Raw genomic sequence first — 20,349 nt, 5'->3', positions numbered from 1 at the left:
GATTTGACTGCTGAGCTCACGAGAGACAGCAGTTTGGATCGTTTATGCTGGAGCAGCGACATCATGTAATTGAACTTCTGACAACCATCAAGACAGGCACTGGTGACCCCAACTCGGCTGCTGTGAACTTGTTGTGCTTGCTGGATGCCGAAACTTCTGTATGCAATCAAAATGATGCTTTTAAGAAATTCTGTCCCTGAAGGAATTACTCTTATCAAAGTCTGTCATGGATAAAGTAGCAAGATTTGTGACTTTTGTGACGCACATTTATGTGCCGTGGTGGTTCATGTGTCCAATTAGCTCAGAAGCGCCGATCCATGATTTACAATTGGCTAAAAATTTGACAAATTTTGTGAATATTGATCCAGTGATAGCTAAAGCTGTTTTGAAGAGGTTCATGAATCACTAGTGGTACTTGGTGCCAGAAATGATTCCGCTCAGTCTCTTCAGTGACAGTCTCGACGAGACAGAGAAATGTGAAATAGCGGAAACAATTATCTCATGACCAAAGAAACCACATAACGAGAGTCAACATAGGACTGGTTACGGGAAACCAACCCCTTTTTGACCCTGAACATACAAAGTTGAAAGATTTGTGTTCATGCGAATCGTGGAAATTCTTTGAATTATTTGATATAGACACTGATTTTCTTCATGAAGACACTGAACAATTGCAGTCAATGGAAAACTACCGAAAACATCAATCTGTCAACCGAAACCTGAGGGTGACTAACGACAGCGCCAAGAGAGGTGTAAAACTAGCTGCCGAATTTCTAAAATCTGCTAAAATGGAAAAAAACTACCAAAATATTTTACAAGTTGTGGAAAATGACAGGAAAGCTGTACCAAATCAACGGAAAAATGAAAACCGAAATTGAAAATTGGTATTTGCATTTGTGGAATGTAAACAAAACAAAATTGAACATTTTACTATTGCAGCGTTCTGTAGGTACATTTTAGGATGTATGTTTTGAATGATGGATGTTCATTTGAATGAATATTTTACGAATACATTTTAATCATTCCTTTTGGCTATTTTTTTATGAAATCATGGATATTTTATTGTTTGCAGTCCAATGATGCGAGTAGAGATGTACGCTTTAATGTGTCAATTTGACTGATGCAATGTTGAGATTTCCATCGCGATGAGGAACCCCTAAACATTGAAATATTTCATCCGAATTTACCATTTTACTTTTAATATCAAGCCTCACGCTAGAAAAAAAGTTCAGTTTAAAACACTCAAGTTTTCAAAATCAAGGGGGACCAGATTCACCCTAATGTGGAAGCGTAATCAGCTACACGTTAACCTCTGCCGGAATCCATCGATCTTTTCAGCTAGTATTCAATACAAATACCAATATTTAAATAAATGACCCCTGGTTTTTCACAAACATTCATTAATTATGATTGGAAAAAAAAAAAAAAAAAAAAAGAGGACAGAGTCGTCTCCACGGAACGTACAAGGAAGCAATTGCGGCCACACGTTAACCTTCTGCTGTGACAGACAATTTATTTTCTTTTTTTAAATACGGATTGTTCTCAAATGAGTCAATTTACCATTATAAATACTTCTTGGTAATTTGAGATTGAGAAGAATATTTCCTACCCGAAATGAAGCGATCGCTACACAGGCGTGTGTATATTTTGGTTGGGCACCATCCATCATGTTTAATTGCCAAAATACGTCAATATTTTCTGGTCTTTTCAGCTGGTATTCCATAGAATGATCTCTTTGAACATCTGTCTCGTCTGTTGTGACAACCAACAGCACAATAGGTCTCTGTCAATTTGAAAACTCTGCTCTGTTTCAACAGCTCCCGAAGTGCAGAGCAGCTAGGTTTGACCGGCAATATGGCGCCGTGCAAACTGTGACGTCACGTGCACGAGCTCTATTACCGATGTGCACTGTCATCTAAAAAATACAGCTTTTTATTCTTTGGAAAGGATTGACGACTTGAGATTAAAGAATTTACCATCCTCACATACTACAATGCAAAGCTAATGTCTCAACAAACTTTCTGGAAAAGTGATACTTTGGGGATTTGGCCCAAAACCTAGGGTAGGTGATCTGACCAAGCTTTTATTTTCCACACTTGGAAAAGATAACCAGGTTAACATGAAGATGACGAAAGAACTTAAATTCTGACTGTATCAAAATAGCCTTTTTTCAATACACATTTTGGTGTTTAACAGAAACTACTGCCTACATAGGTTTTCCTATCACAGGTCAGTGACAGCCTCAGCCAGACCAAAGATGGGATAGTCCCAAAACGTGAATTAAGAAACACTCACTATATATTAAAATGTATGTTCCATAAATATTTTATATTGATGGGTGGAAAAATGATGGCGACTTTAACCCTCATCAACCAGACATGACTCTTGATCGAGCAAGAGAAACAACAAGGATTCCAAACCCATACTTTTTTTAAGGGGGATTGTAAGTCCATTTTTTTAAGACTGGAAAAAAAAACAGCAGCCTACAGATTGAGAAGTTAAACATTTTAAACTAATCTCAGGTTTTGATGAGCTTGCCCTTCAAACTGCATATCAAACACAAAAGGTGGGAAGTATGGCAGGCCTAGTGCTTAATGTGTCTGCCTCGTAGTTTTGCTTTGTGGGTCTCCTACAGTTGTTTTTGGCTTCCTCCCATATTCAGAAAGAGTAGCTTCACTAAAAACTAAATTGCCAATAGTGAATGTGAATGAGTGTTTGACAATACAACAGCCCTCCCTTAAAGATCCGGTGTGAAAGGCTCCAGCTCACCTGCCACCCTCATGATAATGAACAGTCAAAAAAATGCATGGATGGAAATTCAAAGCTCTTTGAGAGATTTAACAGCCTTGGTCAGATTGCTGTAGAATTCGGTCATGCTGGAAGGGAAAAAGGAGTCGACCACAGACCGAGGAAGCAACCCACCAAGGTCTGTCTGGAAGAAAGTGAATACCTGGGTTTTGTTGGGCTCTCTGCAAATAGAGTGAAGGATAGAATGCAAAAACCCTTTGGTTAGACAGACATACACAAGCAGAAACAACAGCACATTTAAAAATAATACATAAATTCAAATACACAGTTTCCTCACCACTTCGCACTACATGTTTTGTGGCTTCAGTGCTTTGTGGGTTTATATTCATTAAAAGACGGCGGAACATCGACGAATAAGAGCATAAGGGGCTTTATCCCGTGAGCTGAGGCCCCATAGCTCAGTGGTTAGAGCACTGGTTAGGTAAACCAGGAGTTGTGGGTTCGTATCCCACTGGGGCCTCCACTCCCTGAGAACGGTTGCTTCAGGAAGGGCATCCAGCGTTTTAAAAAAAAAAAAAAAAAAATTGTGCCAAACATATATATGCGTTCATCTGAGATGATACGCTGTGGCGACCCCGAAAGGGACAAGCCGAAAGGAAAACAAATCCCGTGAGCTGATTGGCTGCGCATCATCAAAGCCTCACCTACCATCTTCCCTTGTTCCCTTGTCCCACACTTCCCTTGTTTCGCCAGTCTCATCCACGCTGCTGTCTCGCATATGTACTGTATCTTAGTATTGTGTTCGCGATAACTTTTATTGTTTAACCGCTAACTTTTTTAGGGATAACTTTTTTTGATTACGTAGTTACAATACCACCTAAGTGTTGTGCCCCAGCGAGAGGTTCCTCCGTGGCGCTCAAGAGGAAGAAGATAATGATGATCAACGAAAAAGTGGCTATGATTAAAGCAGGCAGAAGTTATGCATCTATGGTACGCCAATATGGCGTGTATTAATCTGCAGTGCGGAACAAAGCAAACACAGTCACTCACATTTGACAAGTGCATTCGCACCCACATGCCATCATACTTGCAAATCTGCACAGTCGAATATGAAAAATCCCGCGCGTAAAATTTGTTACGATGAGAAAAAAATTATATTGAAAGACGTCGCTTATTTTCTGTAGTCTTGACATTAATCTAAGTGTTTATTTCATAAATGTTGTGAACAAAACAAGCCTGCTCCTAAACAATCCAGATTCACCCGGAAAAAGGAAATGCAAGTTAACCGTACTGAGCATGTACAGAAGTGATGCCAAAAGAACATGTTCAGAGCTGCTTCAAATACTGCGAGCGCATTTACGTCGAAAGTCCTCAACATAATGAGCCACGTCAAAGGAAATTCAGTTACACCAGGGGTGCTCAATGCATCGATTGCGAGGCAGTTTTGGTTGATCATTTGACGGCGTGCCCAAAAAAAAAAAAAAAAAAAAAGACAGAAGACTATTATCCACCTCTTTGCTTGATTTCTGTATGGCCAATACGTCGAGCGCACGCACTTAAAGACGCGTTCTAGCAAAGCAGCTTCCTATTAAGGGCTGTCGCGACGATGCGCGCGTGGACCGCTACCCCACGCCCCTTGTCCCTCCCCACCCTGTCCATATATCTAAATGCGAACGATTATTTTCCCCTGTTGAACGCATTATCTTGAAGTTGAAAAGTTTTCCCTCTCCATGGTTTAGGAAGATATAGATCATCTACTGCTATCTTTCATCAATGGATTGACAATAGATACCGCGTAAATTACGCTAGATTATAAGAATACGGTTGCCGAAAGGAATGTCTGTTACAATGTATCGCGAGCTTGTTGCCACAAACTAATGCTGAACTAAACTTTCAGCATTTTCAAAACATTGCGTGTATAGACCGTTCGTGTTTATTCCTTGACAGGACAGTGGATTTAACTTTTCTTCAGATCAAGAATTTTTATTGATGAAAAATGTTAAATACCATTTTATATCATGTTCTATTAATATCAGTTAAAATTGGAAATTATCATTTCTGAGTTTGAAAGTTTTGTTTTCTATATTAGTTATGTAGTTGTTGATCCATCCATCCATTTTTTTTGTCGCTTATCCTCACGAGGGTCGCGGGGAGTCCTGGAGCTTATCCCAGCTGTCAACGAGCAGGAGACGGGGTACATCCTTAACTTGTTGCCACCCAATCGCGGGGCACATCGAGATAAACAGCCGCACTCGCAATCACAATTAGGGGAAATTTAGAGTGTCCAATTAATGTTGCATGATTTTGGGGATATGGGAGGAAACCGGAGAGCCTGGAGAAAACCCACGCAAGCACATAGAGGACATGCAAACTCCACACAGGCGGGTCCAGGATGGGACCTCAGAACTGTGAGGCCAACACTTTACCAGCTGAGCCACCACGCCGCCTGTATTTGTTCATTTTATTTTTAATTGACAGTTATGTTATATTAATCCAGTAAATTATTTTAAAGTCTTGACATTTCATCTCTAATCACACCCGCAACTTTATCTGCGAGCATGACTGACTACACCCGTACATTTTTCAAATGTGAGTGATTGCAAACTGCTGAAATAACCTTCAATAGGGAAGCAAAACGTGGTGACTCCGTGTGATAGGAAGATTGGGAAAATGGAGGCTGCATTATGATTTGCCCCTTTGAGGACAAGGCTTTTCAGCCAGCAAAGGCTCGTTCAAAAAATTTCAAAAAAAAGATACAGCCTCAAAAGTGTGCCTCTGTACGGTGCTGCTGGGCGTTACATGGAGGAAGAGTTTCCCTGAACAAATTTTTAACTTGGATGAAACAGGTTTTTTTGGAAGAGAGTGCCTTCGCATATTGTCCTCTTCAAGTACCGTGTTGACCATCATCATGTGTGGCAATGCTGCAGGTGAGTGAACTGCAAGCCTCTACGAGCCTCTTCACCTCAAGGCAACGTTGATGAATGTTATTTACTGTGTAATAAATATTACTGGAATGGTTTTATGATTAAATATTTAAGTAAATATGTGCACTGTTGTCATCTTAGTCTTACATATGTAAAGAATATATACTGTTCACATATTTTAATCAGTCTGGTACCCACAAAGACAAAAATTCCTGGGTGCTAGGGGGTGGTGGTATGAATAGAGGGATCCTTCCTCTGTCGTTTTATACATTTCGCGCGGGGTTCCCCATTAACCGCGAGAAATGAAGGACTACTGTAAAAGCAATTCTTACATGACTGATACAAGCAGCAACAGTTCATCAATTACATTGTGTTCTCAATACACTCACGCTGCTATGGGGACACAGATGCAGCCACATGGATGGTTGAATCCCCTCACGTAACCAGATTGAATGGGGCAGCCCTGATGACTCACATGAGTGGCTGGTTTGTAAGACACAGAACACACAGTAAGTGCTTTGGCGCTATTGCATTGATCAAGTGAGTTGATGGTCCATAACCCCTTGCCCCGCCTCAAAAAAAAAAATTCCATTCGATTTGATTTTCCAAATTGCTTATCTTCGCAAGGGTCGCGGGTGAATTGGAGCCTATCCAAGCTAACTTTGGACGAAAGGCAGACTACACCCTGAACTGGTCCCCAATTAGTCAAATAATAAATACATATCTATTTACTTTAATTTCCTATCTGGAAGGTCCATCCATTTAATTTCTATACCTCATATCATGTTAAGGGTCACAGGGACCTGGAGCCTATCCCAGCCAACTTTGAGAAAAAGGCAGCCAACAACCTGGATAGACGCCAGCACATTGTAACAATCCTAATCATTTATTGGAGCAAATAATCATTGGATGAAAACTGTCAGTCCAGCCTTTCTTTCGCGCCAAAAATAATTTTTCAAGATACAAAACACATTAGGCAAGTGGAGGGTGGAAACAATAATCACGAACCGTTGGATGAAATTGTGCCATCTTCATATTGCCTAACCAAAATAACATCTACAAAGTCTCGAGGAGCTATGATACCCATAGCTGCTGAGGGCGTGACTGTTCGGCAGATGGAGATGTCCTGCAAAAAAGTTGGAGACAAAATATCTGTAATCAAAAGAACTGTTTTGAAACATAAATGTATAATAAATGAAATTTATATGAATGGATGTAAATGTATCATACATTTACAACTGGACCCTACTGAAGGAGACTAGTGTCCAAACTTTTTCTTTCAAGGGCTACATAAAAATCAATGATTGCAAGGCCCACTTTGACATTCATTGTCTGAAAACACATCACAACACACTTCTTTTGCTTTCAGCTTGTCCTGTTAGGGGTCGCCACAGCATGTCATCTTTTTCCATCTAAGCCTATCTCATGGATCTTCCTCTCTAACACCCACTGTCCTCATGTCCTCCCTCACAACACATCCATCAACCTTTTCTTTGGTCTTCCTCTCGCTCTTTTGCCTGGCATCCATCCTCAAAACCCTTCTATCAATGTACTCACTCTCGCCTCTGAACATGTTCAAACCATCTATGTCTGCTCTCTCTAAGCTTGTCTCCAAAACATCCAACTTTGGCTGTCCCTCTAATGAGCTTATTTCTAATCCTATCTAACCTGTTCACTCAAAGTGATAACCTCAGCCTCTTCATTTCTGCTACCTCCACTTGTGCTTCCTGTTGTTTCTTTAGTGCCACCGTCTCTAATCCGTACATCATGGCCGCCCTCACCACTGTTTTATCAACTTTGCCCTTCATCCTAGCGGAGACTCTTCTGTGACATAAAATACCAGAGACCTTCCGCCAACTTTTCGACCCCACTTGGACCCGTTTCTTCACTTCCTTACCACACTCGCCAATGCTCTGTATTGTTGACCCCAAGTATTTGAAGTTGTCCATCCTCGCTATCTCTTCTCCCTGGAGCTTCACTCTTCCTCCTCCGCCCCTCTCATTCACGCATATATATTGGGTTTTATTTTGGCTTCATCCTCATTCCTCTCCTTTCCAGAGCCTCCATCTTTCTAATTGTTGCTCTGCCTGCTCCCTGCAGCAAGGGGCTCAGCGCAGATCCCTGATGCAGTCCCACTTCCAACTTAAAATCTTCTGACACACCTACGGGACATCTCACGACTGTTCTGCTGCCCTCATACATCCTGAACTATTCTAACATATTTCCCCACCAAACCAGACTTGCGCATGCAGTACCACAGATCCTCTCTTGGTACTCTGTCATAAGCTTTCTCTAGATCTACAAAGACACAATGTAGCTCTTTCTGAAATTCTTCGTACTTTTCCACGAGCATCCTCGAGCCAAATATTGCAACCGTGGTACTCTTTGTAGGCATGAAACCATAGTATTGCTCGCAGATACTTACCAGTACCACAGTTCCTCTCTTGGTATTCTACCACAGACTTTCTCTATAGCCACAAAGACACAATATAGCTACTTCTGACCTTCTCTGTACTTGTCCACTAGGATCAAGGTAAATAATGCATCTGTGGTACTTTTCTAAGCATGAAACCATACTGTTGCTTGAAGATACTTTCTGTCCTGAGTCTAGCCTCCACTACTCTTTCCCATAACTCCATTGTGTGGCTCATCATCTTTATTTCTCTATAGTTTCCACAGCGCTGAACATTGCCTTTGTTCTTAAAAATCGGGACTAGCACACTTTTCGTCCATTCTTCTGGCATCTTCTCTCCCACTAGTATTCTATTGAATAAGTTGGTCAAAAACTCCACAGCCACCTCTCCATGTTGCTTCAATACCTCCACTGGTATGTCATCAGGACCAACTGTCTTTCCATTTTTCATTCTGTTCAGTGTCTTTCCAATTTCCCCCTTAGTAATTATTGCCACTTCCTGGTCATTCACTCTTGAATCTTCTACTCTACGGTCTCTCCCATTTTGTTCATTCATTAAAGGACGACTTTGTCGAGACTATTAGGAATGGGAACACACATTAAAAGTTAGTAGATGAGGGTTCAGTGTTTCTTTTAATGCCAGAGTTATCGCCAGAGTTATCAGGCCTCTTGGTGTCGCACTTCATCACTAATCTCTTTTCTTGTATGACTTCCTGTATTTTGGGGTTCCATCAAAAAGTCACCTTCTCCCCTTTCCTACCAGAAGCCACCCCAAGTACTCTCCTGCCTGCCTCTCTGCATCGTATTCCAGTCTTCCGGGAGCTCTTCCTGTCTATCTAGAGCCTGTCTCACCTCTTTCCGAAAGGCCACACAACATTCTTCCTTTCTCAACTTCCACCACCTGATTCTCTCCTCTACCTTTGTCTCCTTAATCTTCCTACCCGCTACCAGAGTCATCCTACACGCCACCATCTTATACCGTCGAGCTACACTCTCCCCCACCACTACCTTACAATCAGAAAACTCCTTCAGATTACATCGCATGCACAAAATATAATCCACTTGCGTGCTTCTAACTCCGCTCTTATAGGTCACTGTATGTTCCTGTCTCTTTGGGAAATAAGTGTTCACCACTGCAAATTCCATCCTTTTTACGTCCACCACCATCTGACCCTCAAAGTTCCTTTGCTGAATGCCGTACTTACTCATCACTTCTTCATTGCCCCCGTTTCTTTCGCCAACATGTCCATTGAAATCTGCACCAATCACAACTGTCTCTCTCTCTGGGATGGTCAGGACTACTTCATCTAGCTCCTTCCAGAATTTGTCTTTCAACTCGAGGTCACATCCTACCTGTGGGGCATAACTGCTAATCACATTATACACAGTACTCTCAATTTAAAATTTCCGCCTCATCACTCGATCTGATACTCTTTTCACCTCCAAGACATTCTTAGCCAGCTCTTCCTTTAAAATAACACCTACTCCGTTTCTCTTCCCATCTACTCCATGGTAAAATAATGTAAACCCTGCTCCGAAGCTTCTCGCCTTACTCCCTTTCCACTTGCTCTCTTGGATGCCGAATATATCAACCTTTCTCCTCATCATCATGTCAACTAACTCCCGAGATTTTCCCATCATAGTGCCAACATTCAAAGTCCCTAGACACAGTTGTAGGGTCTGTGCATGCCTCTTCTTCTTCCGACTAAGCTGCTTTCCTCCTCTTTTTTGTCTACGACGTACTTTATCTGAATTTCTACCTATCTCTTGCAGATTAACACTGCCAGGGGCGGGAGTAGTTAGCTCAGACCAAGACCAATCCGTTTGATGAACGTTAATATAAAAGACTGCAAGGGCCACTTTGACATTCATCGTCTGAAAATGCATCACAACACACATAAATGCAAAATAATAATATATTTATTTCATATCTTTCACAAAAACTGCCTGTAGGTCTTCCTTTTCTGATGTCTGCCATTGGATCTTAAAAGCATGGAGCAGTGTGAAAGACTTAACCATCACCAGTGGATTTCCAAAGACTGGAATGCATCGGCAGGAGAACAACAACTTCAACAGTAAATCGAGATGAAAATGACATTAAGACCAACAGAGACTAAAATGGTGTGACTTTCTTCAACTTCAATACTCAAGATGACTTTAGTGGTTTGAGTGAACAGGAGGAGGATGAATAAAATCAATAACTTTTATGTTTGAGACGTTTTACTGCCGTGTTACAGTGAACACGAGGAGGATGAATAAAATCAATTCACTTTTGTTATGTTTGAACTGTTTTACTGCTGTGTTACAGTAAACACGAGGAGAATGAATAAAATCAGTAACGTTTGTTATGGTTGAGCCGTTTTACTGCCGTGTTACAGTCACTGTTTGGAAACAAGGTACTTCTATAAACATTTACAAAGTCTTTGTGTGTAAATATCTAATTTCACAACAAACCGGTATATACAGTATATATCTGCAGCATATGGTCAGGCAGGGCTCGTGTATGGGTATAAAACACACAAAAAAAAAACAAAAAAAAAATCCTATTAAGATTGGACACTGCTTATTAAACAGTGCGCCCTTACGTCCAGGAAATCCAGTATATATATTTTGGGGGGAATCACCTGACACATAGCCGAAATTGGAGTAAACAAATTCAATTCTGAACCATGCATTACCCAATGAAGTGTGAATCGTGGAAACAATGTGAGAAATTTAAATGAATTTCTTCTTGTCTCCTGCCTTGCCATCCAGTGTACAAAAGTAAGTACCACAACATAGTGAAACGAGACAGGCTCTGTCAACTATTGAATATAGTATATGCTGTGTGCAGCTAAACAAAATGGTGGTGATGGTGGGCCACAAAAACCTTCAAGCAAGCCATAGTTTGAACATCCCTGGTTTAAAGCTTTGTAAAGCCACCAATACACACAACATAAAGCTGTAAAGTGACATCTGTGGCAAGGTTCTTGAATTACACAATCACCATGGAAAATACCTGTAAAGCCGAAATAAAATACCTCTGTGATTTGCTCCAAAAGTTCAAACTTTTTCACATTGTTGTCCCACTTGACCCTGAGCCCTTTTGGTATCGGTTTCAGACATTCCCATACTTTCTTCAGGCTGCCATTTACAACTCCTTCCCCTTTATAACTGCAGAGGAAGAAATATCAAAAAACATAGATTAGGACAGGAGAACAACTTCTTATTTGAAACATGCAACCAAAAAAAAGCCATAAAAATGCTGACAAAAAAAAATAAAAAAAACAGTACATTAACATACAGTGAAGAGAATAAATATTTGAATACCCTGGTGTATTGCAAATTCTCCCACTTAGAAATCATGGAGGGGTCTGAAATTTTCATCGTAGGTGCATGTCCACTGTGACAGAGATAATCTAAAAAGAAAAATCCAGAAATCACAATGTATCTTTTTTAATTATTTATTTGTGTGATACAGCTGCAAATAAGTATTTGAACACCTGAGAAAACCAATGTTAATATTTGGTACAGTAGCCTTTGTTTGCAATTACAGAGGTCAAAAGTTTCCTGTAGTTGTTCATCAGGTTTGCACACAGTGCAGGAGGGATTTTGGCACACTCCTCCACACAGATCTCTAGATCAGACAGATTTCTTGGCTGTCGCTGAGAAACACGGAGTTTCAGCTTCCTCCAAAGATTTTCTATTTGGTTTAGGTATGGAGACTGGCTAGGCCACATCAGAACCTTGATATGCTTCTTACAGAGCCACTCCTTGGTTTTCCTGGCTGTGTACTCCAGGTCATTGACATGTTGGAAGACTCAGCCATGACCCATCTTCAATGCTCTGACTAAGGTAAAGAGGTATTTCCCCAAAATCTCACAATACATGGCCGCGGTCGTCCTCTCCTAAATACAGTGCAGTTGTCCTGTCCAATGTGCAGAAAAACACCCCCAAAGCATGATGCTACTGCCCCATGTTTCACAGTAGGGATGGTGCTCTTGGGATGGAACTCATCATTCATTTTCCTCCAAACACAGTTAGTGGAATTATGACCAGTAAGTTCCATTTTGGTCACATCTAACCACAAAACTTTCTCCCATGACTCCTCTGTATCATCCAAATGGTCATTGGCAAAGTTAATACGGGCCTTGACATGTGCTGGTTTAAGCAGGGGAACCTTTTGTGCCGTGCATGATTTCAAACCATAACATCTTAGTGTGTTACCAACAGTCACCTTGGAAACAGTGGTCCCAGCTCTTTTCAGGTGCACAGGTGCCTCTGATTTAGGATAATACATGGCGTGGAGGTGGACATTTAAAGGCGGACTAACAGGTCTTTGAGGGTCAAAATTCTAGCTGATAGACAGCTGATCAAATACTTATTTGCAGCTGTATCACATAAATAAATTGTTAAAAAAAATCATACAAGGTGATTTCAGGATTTTTCTTTTTAGATTATCTCTCTCACAGTGGACATGCACCTACGATGAAAATTTCAGACGCCTCCATGATTTCTAAGTGGGAGAACTTGCAATACAGTAGGGTGTTCAAATATTTATTTTCTTCACTGTAACACTAATGGCCGCAAATTTACTGTAATTAAATACTCCCCGAACTGAAAAGATTGAATAAAATCTATTGGCCACAAGGTAAGTAACAAGGCTAAAAATAAACCAGCTTTTGGATTAATACGCAATGGTGATGCAAAGTAAATGTCTTCTGTGGAGCCAATCGATCATGGTGTTGACTGGATCTGTGAATGATGACATGAAACCGATCAGTACTGGACGATAATCAGCATTTTATGCTGATCGGGTGATACTGGTCAGGCTCATCAGATCGGTGTGAAGTCTAATTTTTATGGATGGTTTTGATATTGTCAGTCTATGTCGATGTCATTGGTGCTAGGCAAACAACCTAATGGTGTGTTTAATGCCTGTTAACATTTCAATATTTTGCATATTGCTTATTTTTAATTATGTTCTGGCAGAGTCTTTTTACAGGACATCCACATTGAGCACAACACAAGATCTGGGTTTGTTTTGGAGATATTTTCACTCCCATGTTTCTGACCTGTAATGTCAGACGCAGCAACACATCTGGCGACTCGCAAGAGAGTCGCATAAAGGGCTATAACATTAATTCACCTTCCTTTTTAACTTCTGAAACAGGATTTCATTACACCCTGCTCATTAACTTTATGGTGAAAGAGTGTTTCATTGTTTTACAGCAACAAAATTATGAGGTTGAGGGTTCTCACACATTCCCTGGGAATTCTGACGAAGGTCGCCATGACACAACCACGTCATTCTGTGGAAGACAAGAAATATATACACATAAACATTTAGCGTTAGATATATACCTAGGCTGCTGCTTACAAGACACTAGAACACACATTGGCTTTTGTTTGTTAAAACTGACCACACTATGTGATGAATGCACAAATATATATATACACACACACACAAACACGAGGGGGGTGTACACACACACACACACACACACACACCACACACACACACACATATATAACACAAACATTCTATTGTATACATTGAGTTATAGGAGTACATATTCATGGTGCAACCCTTGCTCCAACATTATTACTTTGAGAGGTAATTAATTCAGTCAGCCAACCTTTTCATTAATGAATGTATTAATTTTAGGTTTCCATGTTGTTTAATCAAATCCAGTAATGTTAGGCATCATTCATCTTTTAGTCAAAATCTTTGACTCAGCCTAAATTTTAATTAAAAAAAATTTGAAATGTGAAATTATTTGAAGTGAAATGCAAATAAAATTATGACATCTGTTTAAATTGCTTTTTTGTTTTGCCATTTCTCAATGGCAGTTAAGGGTGTACAGCATGCCAGCGGATTTTGCTCTCAAAAATATTTTTTCCATAATGTACCGTTTTTTCACGTCCATAAGGCCCACTTAGAGGTCTTAAATTCCCTCCTAAATAGCACCTCTATTTACAAAATAATCACGACAACAGCAAACATCCATCCATCCGTCCATTTTCTTAGCCGCTTATCCTCAAAATACCATAAACAGCAAATAATAAATAAATAAATGAAACAATAATTGAAGAAGTAATTGAAAAAAAACAACAAATCTAAATGGTATTACATCCTCCCAGCATGCCGTGATTTTAGAAACACCAGTGACAAAAAGGCTTCACAAGCCTTTTTCAATACAATGTCAACAAAAATATGAAGTTATAATTTATATTGGTGTAAAGATTCGTAGCAAACTGGCTGAGACTGTTTTACTTTACAAAAAAAAAGGATGAGAAAAAAATTATAAATGGCCATTCAGAACAATATTTTCAGACTGTACGTGAAATGACACTACTGGGAGGTCCCGAATTCTAATTGAGCGTGACAAAAATGGTTTGATTGCAGGGTTATGCGACAAAATATTTTGGGTGCCGTCCATCATTTTTGGCCAGGCCTGTTTCATGAGTTTCCAACATGTATTTGCAGCCTACCACTGAAGCAATGTTTGTACAATGATGCTGATTCACACGTGTGTACAATTTGGGTCAACTGTGTTATAATATACAATATAATTGAGCCAGATCAATTTTTAAAAAAAGTTTTACATGTTCTGCTTTTGACAACACTTTAACATGATCAACATTATATTTTATTTCATGGAAAAACCTATGAAGATACATTGATTTTAAGTTTCTTCCGTTCTTATTATAAATGCCTTCGTTTTTAGGCTTACTCTTAAGGGATATGTCTTTCAAATAAACAATCAGTTCAGGAGTATAAACTTACCGATTTTTTGCAGACTTTCCAACTGGATTCATCGTTCCTATAACCCTGTAAACATTCAGCCACCACGTTCGCTTTATGTTCATAATCCATGCTAGTTTGAAATAAACATGTCATAAAAAGTTGCTGCAGTTAACTAACTTTCGTTACGAGGAATCTGCGTTATCTGAAACTGCAAGAAAAAAAGTAACAGTATATTCCAGTGTTTCGTGTATTCCAGGAAAAACGTACGTACATACGTTAGCAGCAACTTTGCTCAGGAGAACATGGGCATGAGTAAGCTAGCGTTAGCCATAATGAATGAAATTTGCCGTGCATTATAGACCTAGCAGTAACAGATAAGAAAATAATACACTTCGCAAGCTCAACTGTCAACGTCCAATAACTATTATAACTATTCTACGTTAAAGCCACACTTGTTTGCGTGTTACACTTGGAAAAAAAAAAGGTGTAGGGGGGGGGGTTCGTAGACCCATGATGGCTGAAAAATACTGCTTCCGGTGAACATTTTTAAAAATAAAGTGAAAATTTTAGTGGTCATTACAAAATGAAGTGATTTTTCTTAACCCTGCGACATCTGATTCGTCGATTGATGAATTCCAAACAGCAAATGGTGAAGGAATTGTCACTTATACTGGAGCACCACTTTCCAAGTCCAAAATTAAGGTGACATAGACATACAGTCTGGCGCAGAAAGTGTAATTTATGGAGATAGATACCTATGCTCAGGACCACATTTATGACTAAAACTAGATACAAGGAGCACTTCAGCAGTCCTGTTTAACGACATGCCTCCTCAGTGGCCACCTTGGTAAGGGCAACGTTTCCATCAAAGTCAATGTTTGTTCAATGAAAATAAATTGTAACTTGTGCCAAAAGATGTTTTCTAAACAATTTGGGTTAAAGTCGATGGTGTAGAGTCCAGGGCTGGACTTGTTGTTTGCAGTACAATGGAGGAAGACATGCTAGTCTTTTGTCAAAAATGTGATGTACATCTGGTTTAAAATGACTTTTGTGTGCGTGCGTGTCTGTGTGTGTGTGTGTGTGTGTTGTGTGTGTGTGTGTTGTGTGTGTGTGTGTGTGTGTGTGTGCATGCGTGCGTGTGCGTACGTGTGTGAATCACAGAACCTATTTGGAGAGATTCTTGAGGAACATCACCATGCATTCAAAGTATTACAAACTGAAGAAATGTCATGGTCCTGCCGGTCCAGTCCTGGGTGGGCGGGTCCCAGCACACTGACGCTGACTCACGCCGGTATTTATAGGACCCAGGGGACGACTGGTCTTGGCCAGATCGCCGCAACTCATGCAACTCATGTTCCTGCACTACCGTACTCTCGATCGTCAACCCTGGTGTACCAACCTCTGCCTGTCCTCCAACCGACCCCGTAAACCTGACGTCTTTGATACTTCTGCCTTCTCTGATCGATCTCCCGTGTACCGACCCCTGCCTGCCCGCGGACCTGCTCTCTACACCCGATGTCCTGACTACCGCTGCTGCACTTGACTGTTTGCCTGATCCCCGACTTTGGACTGAATAAACACTTTTCCCCAACTGCCTATGCATCTCCAGAGTCCTGCATTTGCGTCCTCCTCCTTATCGATGGGTCGTGACAGAACGATCTGGCCAAACCAAGACCCAGCAGGAAAGACCCGGTGTCGCCGGGACCGACGCGAGGTAAACCGACTGCCGGAGGACCCAGCCTGTCCTGTTCGGGTAGGCTCTATGCTGTTGTCCCCTTCTTCTGTGTGAATATGTCCCGACCACGACCCACTCAGTGCCTCATATTCTTTTGGACTCTGATTTTTCGGACTATGAGGAAGACCTTGGTTTATATGACCGGCTGCCTGACTACGATTCAGATTTTGACTATGAATTTCCTCTCCCGATCTTTAGTCCCAGTCAGTTTGCTTCACCTCCCCGTGTTTCCAGCTCCTGAGTGTCTTCGCCCAGTAGGTCCAAGTCCTCGTCCTTCAACCCTTTTTTGGGAACCCGCTTGGCCATCTACCGCGTGACGGCCAGAGGAGACGCCCAGGCCGTGTGCTTCCTTGTGCTTCCCGCTGCGCTGCGACAAAGACACAGTTCTCATCCATCCACTCCCCACTGGCAACAGCCAAACCAGCAGATTCGGAGCTGGTGGTGAAACTTCCAGCTCAGAGGGAGGAGGGGTCCGCAAATCCCGAGGTGCAGCGACCCGAGGTCTTCTATCGCGAAATGCGGGCGGAAATAGAGCGGTAGAGCACCGAACTGGCGGTCCTCACGGCCCAGGTTTGACGAGGATTAAATAACCAGCCGGCCTACGCCGACGTCGCGGTTGCAACTGAGCCGCTCCCGAGACACGCCCACGTCGCGGTTTCAACAGACTCACTGCTGACTCATGCTCACGCTGCGGTTGCAACTGATCTGCTCCCGAGACACACCCATGTTGCGGTTTCAGCAGACTCTCTGCTGACTCACGTTCACGCTGCAGTGGCAACGGATCCACCGCCACACCATTCCTCTTCACTGTGGCAACAGATTCACTGCAAGTGCACGCTGTGATGGCCACTGATCCGCTACCAAGCCGAGCTCACGTTGCAGTGGAAACAGGTCCGGCGCCTCGCCACGCTCACGTCGCGGCTTAGACAGACGCAATGCTGATCCATTCTCACGCCACGGTATCCATCGACCACTTTTCGAACAGAGCTCACGTCGCGGGTGGCAACAGATTCACTGTTGCGTCACGCCTACGTCGCGTTGGTGACAGGTGCCCGGGCGACTGTCGTAGGAAAAGGGTGGAATTGGCGATTGAGGATGAGCCTGCCAGAGTCCCTTCAACGAGGAACAAGACCCAGAAGCGAATTGCAGAGGGCTTAAGTTCAGAAGCTGGAGTGAGTTCAGATAAAGACGAGGCAAACTATTTTCCTCCAGTTAAGAGGGGGAGAACTTTATCATTCCCGTTGCTCCGTGCCGTGCCCAAGAATGATCTATTCACGCCCTCTAGTGTCTGCCAGTTCTCCTCCGGGATCCCTGGCTATGAGCCAGTCAGACTCCGTCTGAAGGAGCCGACTCTCATTCATGAACAAGCACCCAGTTCAGGAGTGCCAAGGCAAACACCGAAAGAGCAACAACGCAGCGTTCTGCCGTCTGTGGGGTTTTAGGAGCCAATCTCCAAATCCCACGTTCCTGTTCAGGAGGTGGCGATGGCGCCGCAGCCGCCTCACGTTCCTTTGCAGGAGGTGGTGATCGTTCCGCAGCCGCCTCATGTTCCTGTTCAGAAGGTGGCGACAGCTTGTCCGCAGCCGCTTCACATTCCTGTCCAGCAGACGGCGGCAGCGTCACAGTCCCCTTCTTTCCAGTATCGGCGACGACCGGTCCGCAGCCATCCCTTGCCCCTGTCTCAGCGGCGTCGTCTCGCAACCGCGTCTTGGGAGGGGTTCGTCCGCAGCAGTTGCATGCCTTTGTCTGGTTTCTGCTTCGCCGTTGGGTTCCTCCCCGAGGACGTCCACCCAAATCACCCAGAGGGGATCTTGGTGCTTGGCGTCCGGGTCGTCTTCCTGATCTGTCCCAAAAAATGCCACAAACACTAAAAAACACACAAATCCCAAAACAACTGCCACAAGCTCACGCCACAGAATGATAGTCCACTGGCCACTCAGTGGAGTGACCTCCGATACAGACCACTCTTATGAGACCAGAGGCACCAGACAGGATGGGGTGCCCTGATTGGGAGAATGTTGCAATGAAAAATTGGCTTACTTTTGGAGAGAATAATAAGTATATTTGCCTTAGTTAACGGTTGGACTTATGCAATGATATGGAAGAATAGCATAGTTATGTATCCATCCATCCATTTTTTGAGCCGCATATCCTCATAAGGGTCGTAGGAGTTCTGTAGCCTATCCCAGCTATCAATGGGCAGGAGGCAGGGTACAGCCTGATGTGTTGCCAGCCAATCTCAGGGCTCATGGAGATAGACAACAGTCACACTCACAATCACACATAGAGGCAATTTAGAGTCTCCAATTAATGTTGCATGTTTTGGGAGGAAACTGGAGTGCACGGAGAAAACCCACACAGGCACAGGGAAAACATGCAAACTCCACACGGGGGGTGATTTGAACTCCGATCCTCAGACTGTGAGGGCAATGCTCTTCAGCTGCACCATTGTGCATCTTAGTTTTGTATCTCGAAACTTAAGAGTTTGTATTTATCTTTAATTAACTCAGACATGTGCAGTTATTATCTTACAGTATGTACACCATAAAGAGGACGAGAAAGAGGTTTAAGTAAGACCAGAAACATTGGAACACAAATGTTGCAAAATAATATATGAAAGGCAATTTTATTTCTTCCAAAACGTCTTATTGACTTGACGCTGCATTTTTTATAGGTCACCTCGTTGGTTTAATCTCTGTACCCATGTTTTGTTTTATTTTGATGCTAAAACATCCTAGGAACTGACACCATTTTCACAACACAGAAGTACAAGGAGGCAATAGGAAAGCTCGAACAAAGAATTACATTTCATATTTGCACTATAGAAGACTTCGAAAATAGCTGTAAGTGGTTCTGAAACTCCACCTTTTTTTCCACATCTATTGTGAACTCTGGAAAATATTAATTCTGTCCATAAATCATTAAACATTCTGGCTAAATGTTTGTGTCAGGCGACATGGTGACTCAGCTGAAAAGTGTTGGCCTCACAGTTCTGATGTCCAGGGTTCAATCCCAGCCATTCTCAGTTTGCATCTTCTCCCCGTGTCTGTGTGGATTTTCTCTGGGCACTCCAGTTTCCTCCCACATCCCAAAATATGCAAGAGTAATTGGACACTCTAAATTGCCCCAAGGTGTGATTGTGAATGCAGCTGTTTGTCTCGATGTGCCCTGCCATTGGCTGGCAGCCAGTTCAGGGTGTACCCCACCTTCTGCCCGTTGACAGCCGGGATAGGTTGCAGCACTCCCCGTGAGCCTTGTGAGGATAGGTATCTTAGAAAATGGATGAATGTATGTTTGCGTCATCAGTTTGAATGAGAGTTAGCAATTTAATTTTGGCATTAATAACCTCAGGCAAAGGTTTTCAGGACTTGCAGGTCAGACGTACACAACAATCAGAGTGTATTTTGTACCCTTCCCCTCACAAAACTGTTGCCTACTATCCAATTACCAGAGGATAGTTATTCACATCAGAAATCCCAGGAATCCTGAAGAGCTGCAACAGCTTTGTAAAGAGGACGAGTCCAAAATGCATCCTGATCAGTGTGCACCTCTGATCTGCAACTTCAGAAAACGTTTGCTTGAGGTTATTGATGTTAAAGGTTCAATGTTCAGTCAGTTATTAAATCTAAGAGTTCACTTTTTTCTTCCTGTACTGTGAAAGTTTTGATTAAAAAAAAAAAGTGAAAACTTTGTTTAAATGGTATTATTTTTAGAAGTATATTTATCCTTAGGTGGCACAGTGACGCAGCTGTAAAGTGTTGCCTCACAGTTCTGAGGTCCAGGGTTCAATTCCGGTCCC

The 20,349-nt window shown here is 42.2% G+C and overlaps 1 protein-coding gene and 1 long non-coding RNA gene across 5 annotated transcripts in view; one reads left to right on the top strand and one right to left on the bottom strand.

The window, feature by feature from the left end:
* The window catches only part of stard5 (StAR related lipid transfer domain containing 5), a 29,158-nt gene extending 10,398 nt beyond the window's left edge, over nt 1-18,760 (bottom strand). For 2 of the 4 annotated variants that reach the window (XM_061815595.1, XM_061815594.1), the window contains exons 1-6: nt 14,855-15,329; nt 13,327-13,376; nt 11,106-11,238; nt 6,681-6,798; nt 6,062-6,155; nt 2,951-2,969 (exon numbers count right to left, since the gene is read on the bottom strand). In XM_061815595.1, the coding sequence (XP_061671579.1) occupies nt 2,951-2,969; nt 6,062-6,155; nt 6,681-6,798; nt 11,106-11,238; nt 13,327-13,376; nt 14,855-14,968 (528 nt within the window). In that variant the 5' untranslated portion in view covers nt 14,969-15,329. Of the gene's footprint in view, nt 1-1,427; nt 2,970-6,061; nt 6,156-6,680; nt 6,799-11,105; nt 11,239-13,326; nt 13,377-14,854; nt 15,331-16,009 lie in introns of those variants that run through there. The other 2 variants (XM_061815593.1, XM_061815592.1) reach the window with 2 other exon arrangements.
* On the top strand, nt 15,522-20,242 carry LOC133498575 (uncharacterized). The gene is made up of 2 exons (XR_009794349.1): nt 15,522-15,662; nt 15,977-20,242. It is a non-coding gene; the product is annotated as an uncharacterized LOC133498575 (long non-coding RNA).
* Nucleotides 20,243-20,349: the final 107 nt, after the last annotated feature.

This window comes from Syngnathoides biaculeatus, chromosome 3 (genome assembly GCF_019802595.1).
Source record: "Syngnathoides biaculeatus isolate LvHL_M chromosome 3, ASM1980259v1, whole genome shotgun sequence".
Lineage (NCBI taxonomy): Eukaryota > Metazoa > Chordata > Actinopteri > Syngnathiformes > Syngnathidae > Syngnathoides > Syngnathoides biaculeatus.
Note: the sequence above shows the minus strand (reverse complement) of the source record. Positions and strands in the feature narration are given on the sequence as shown.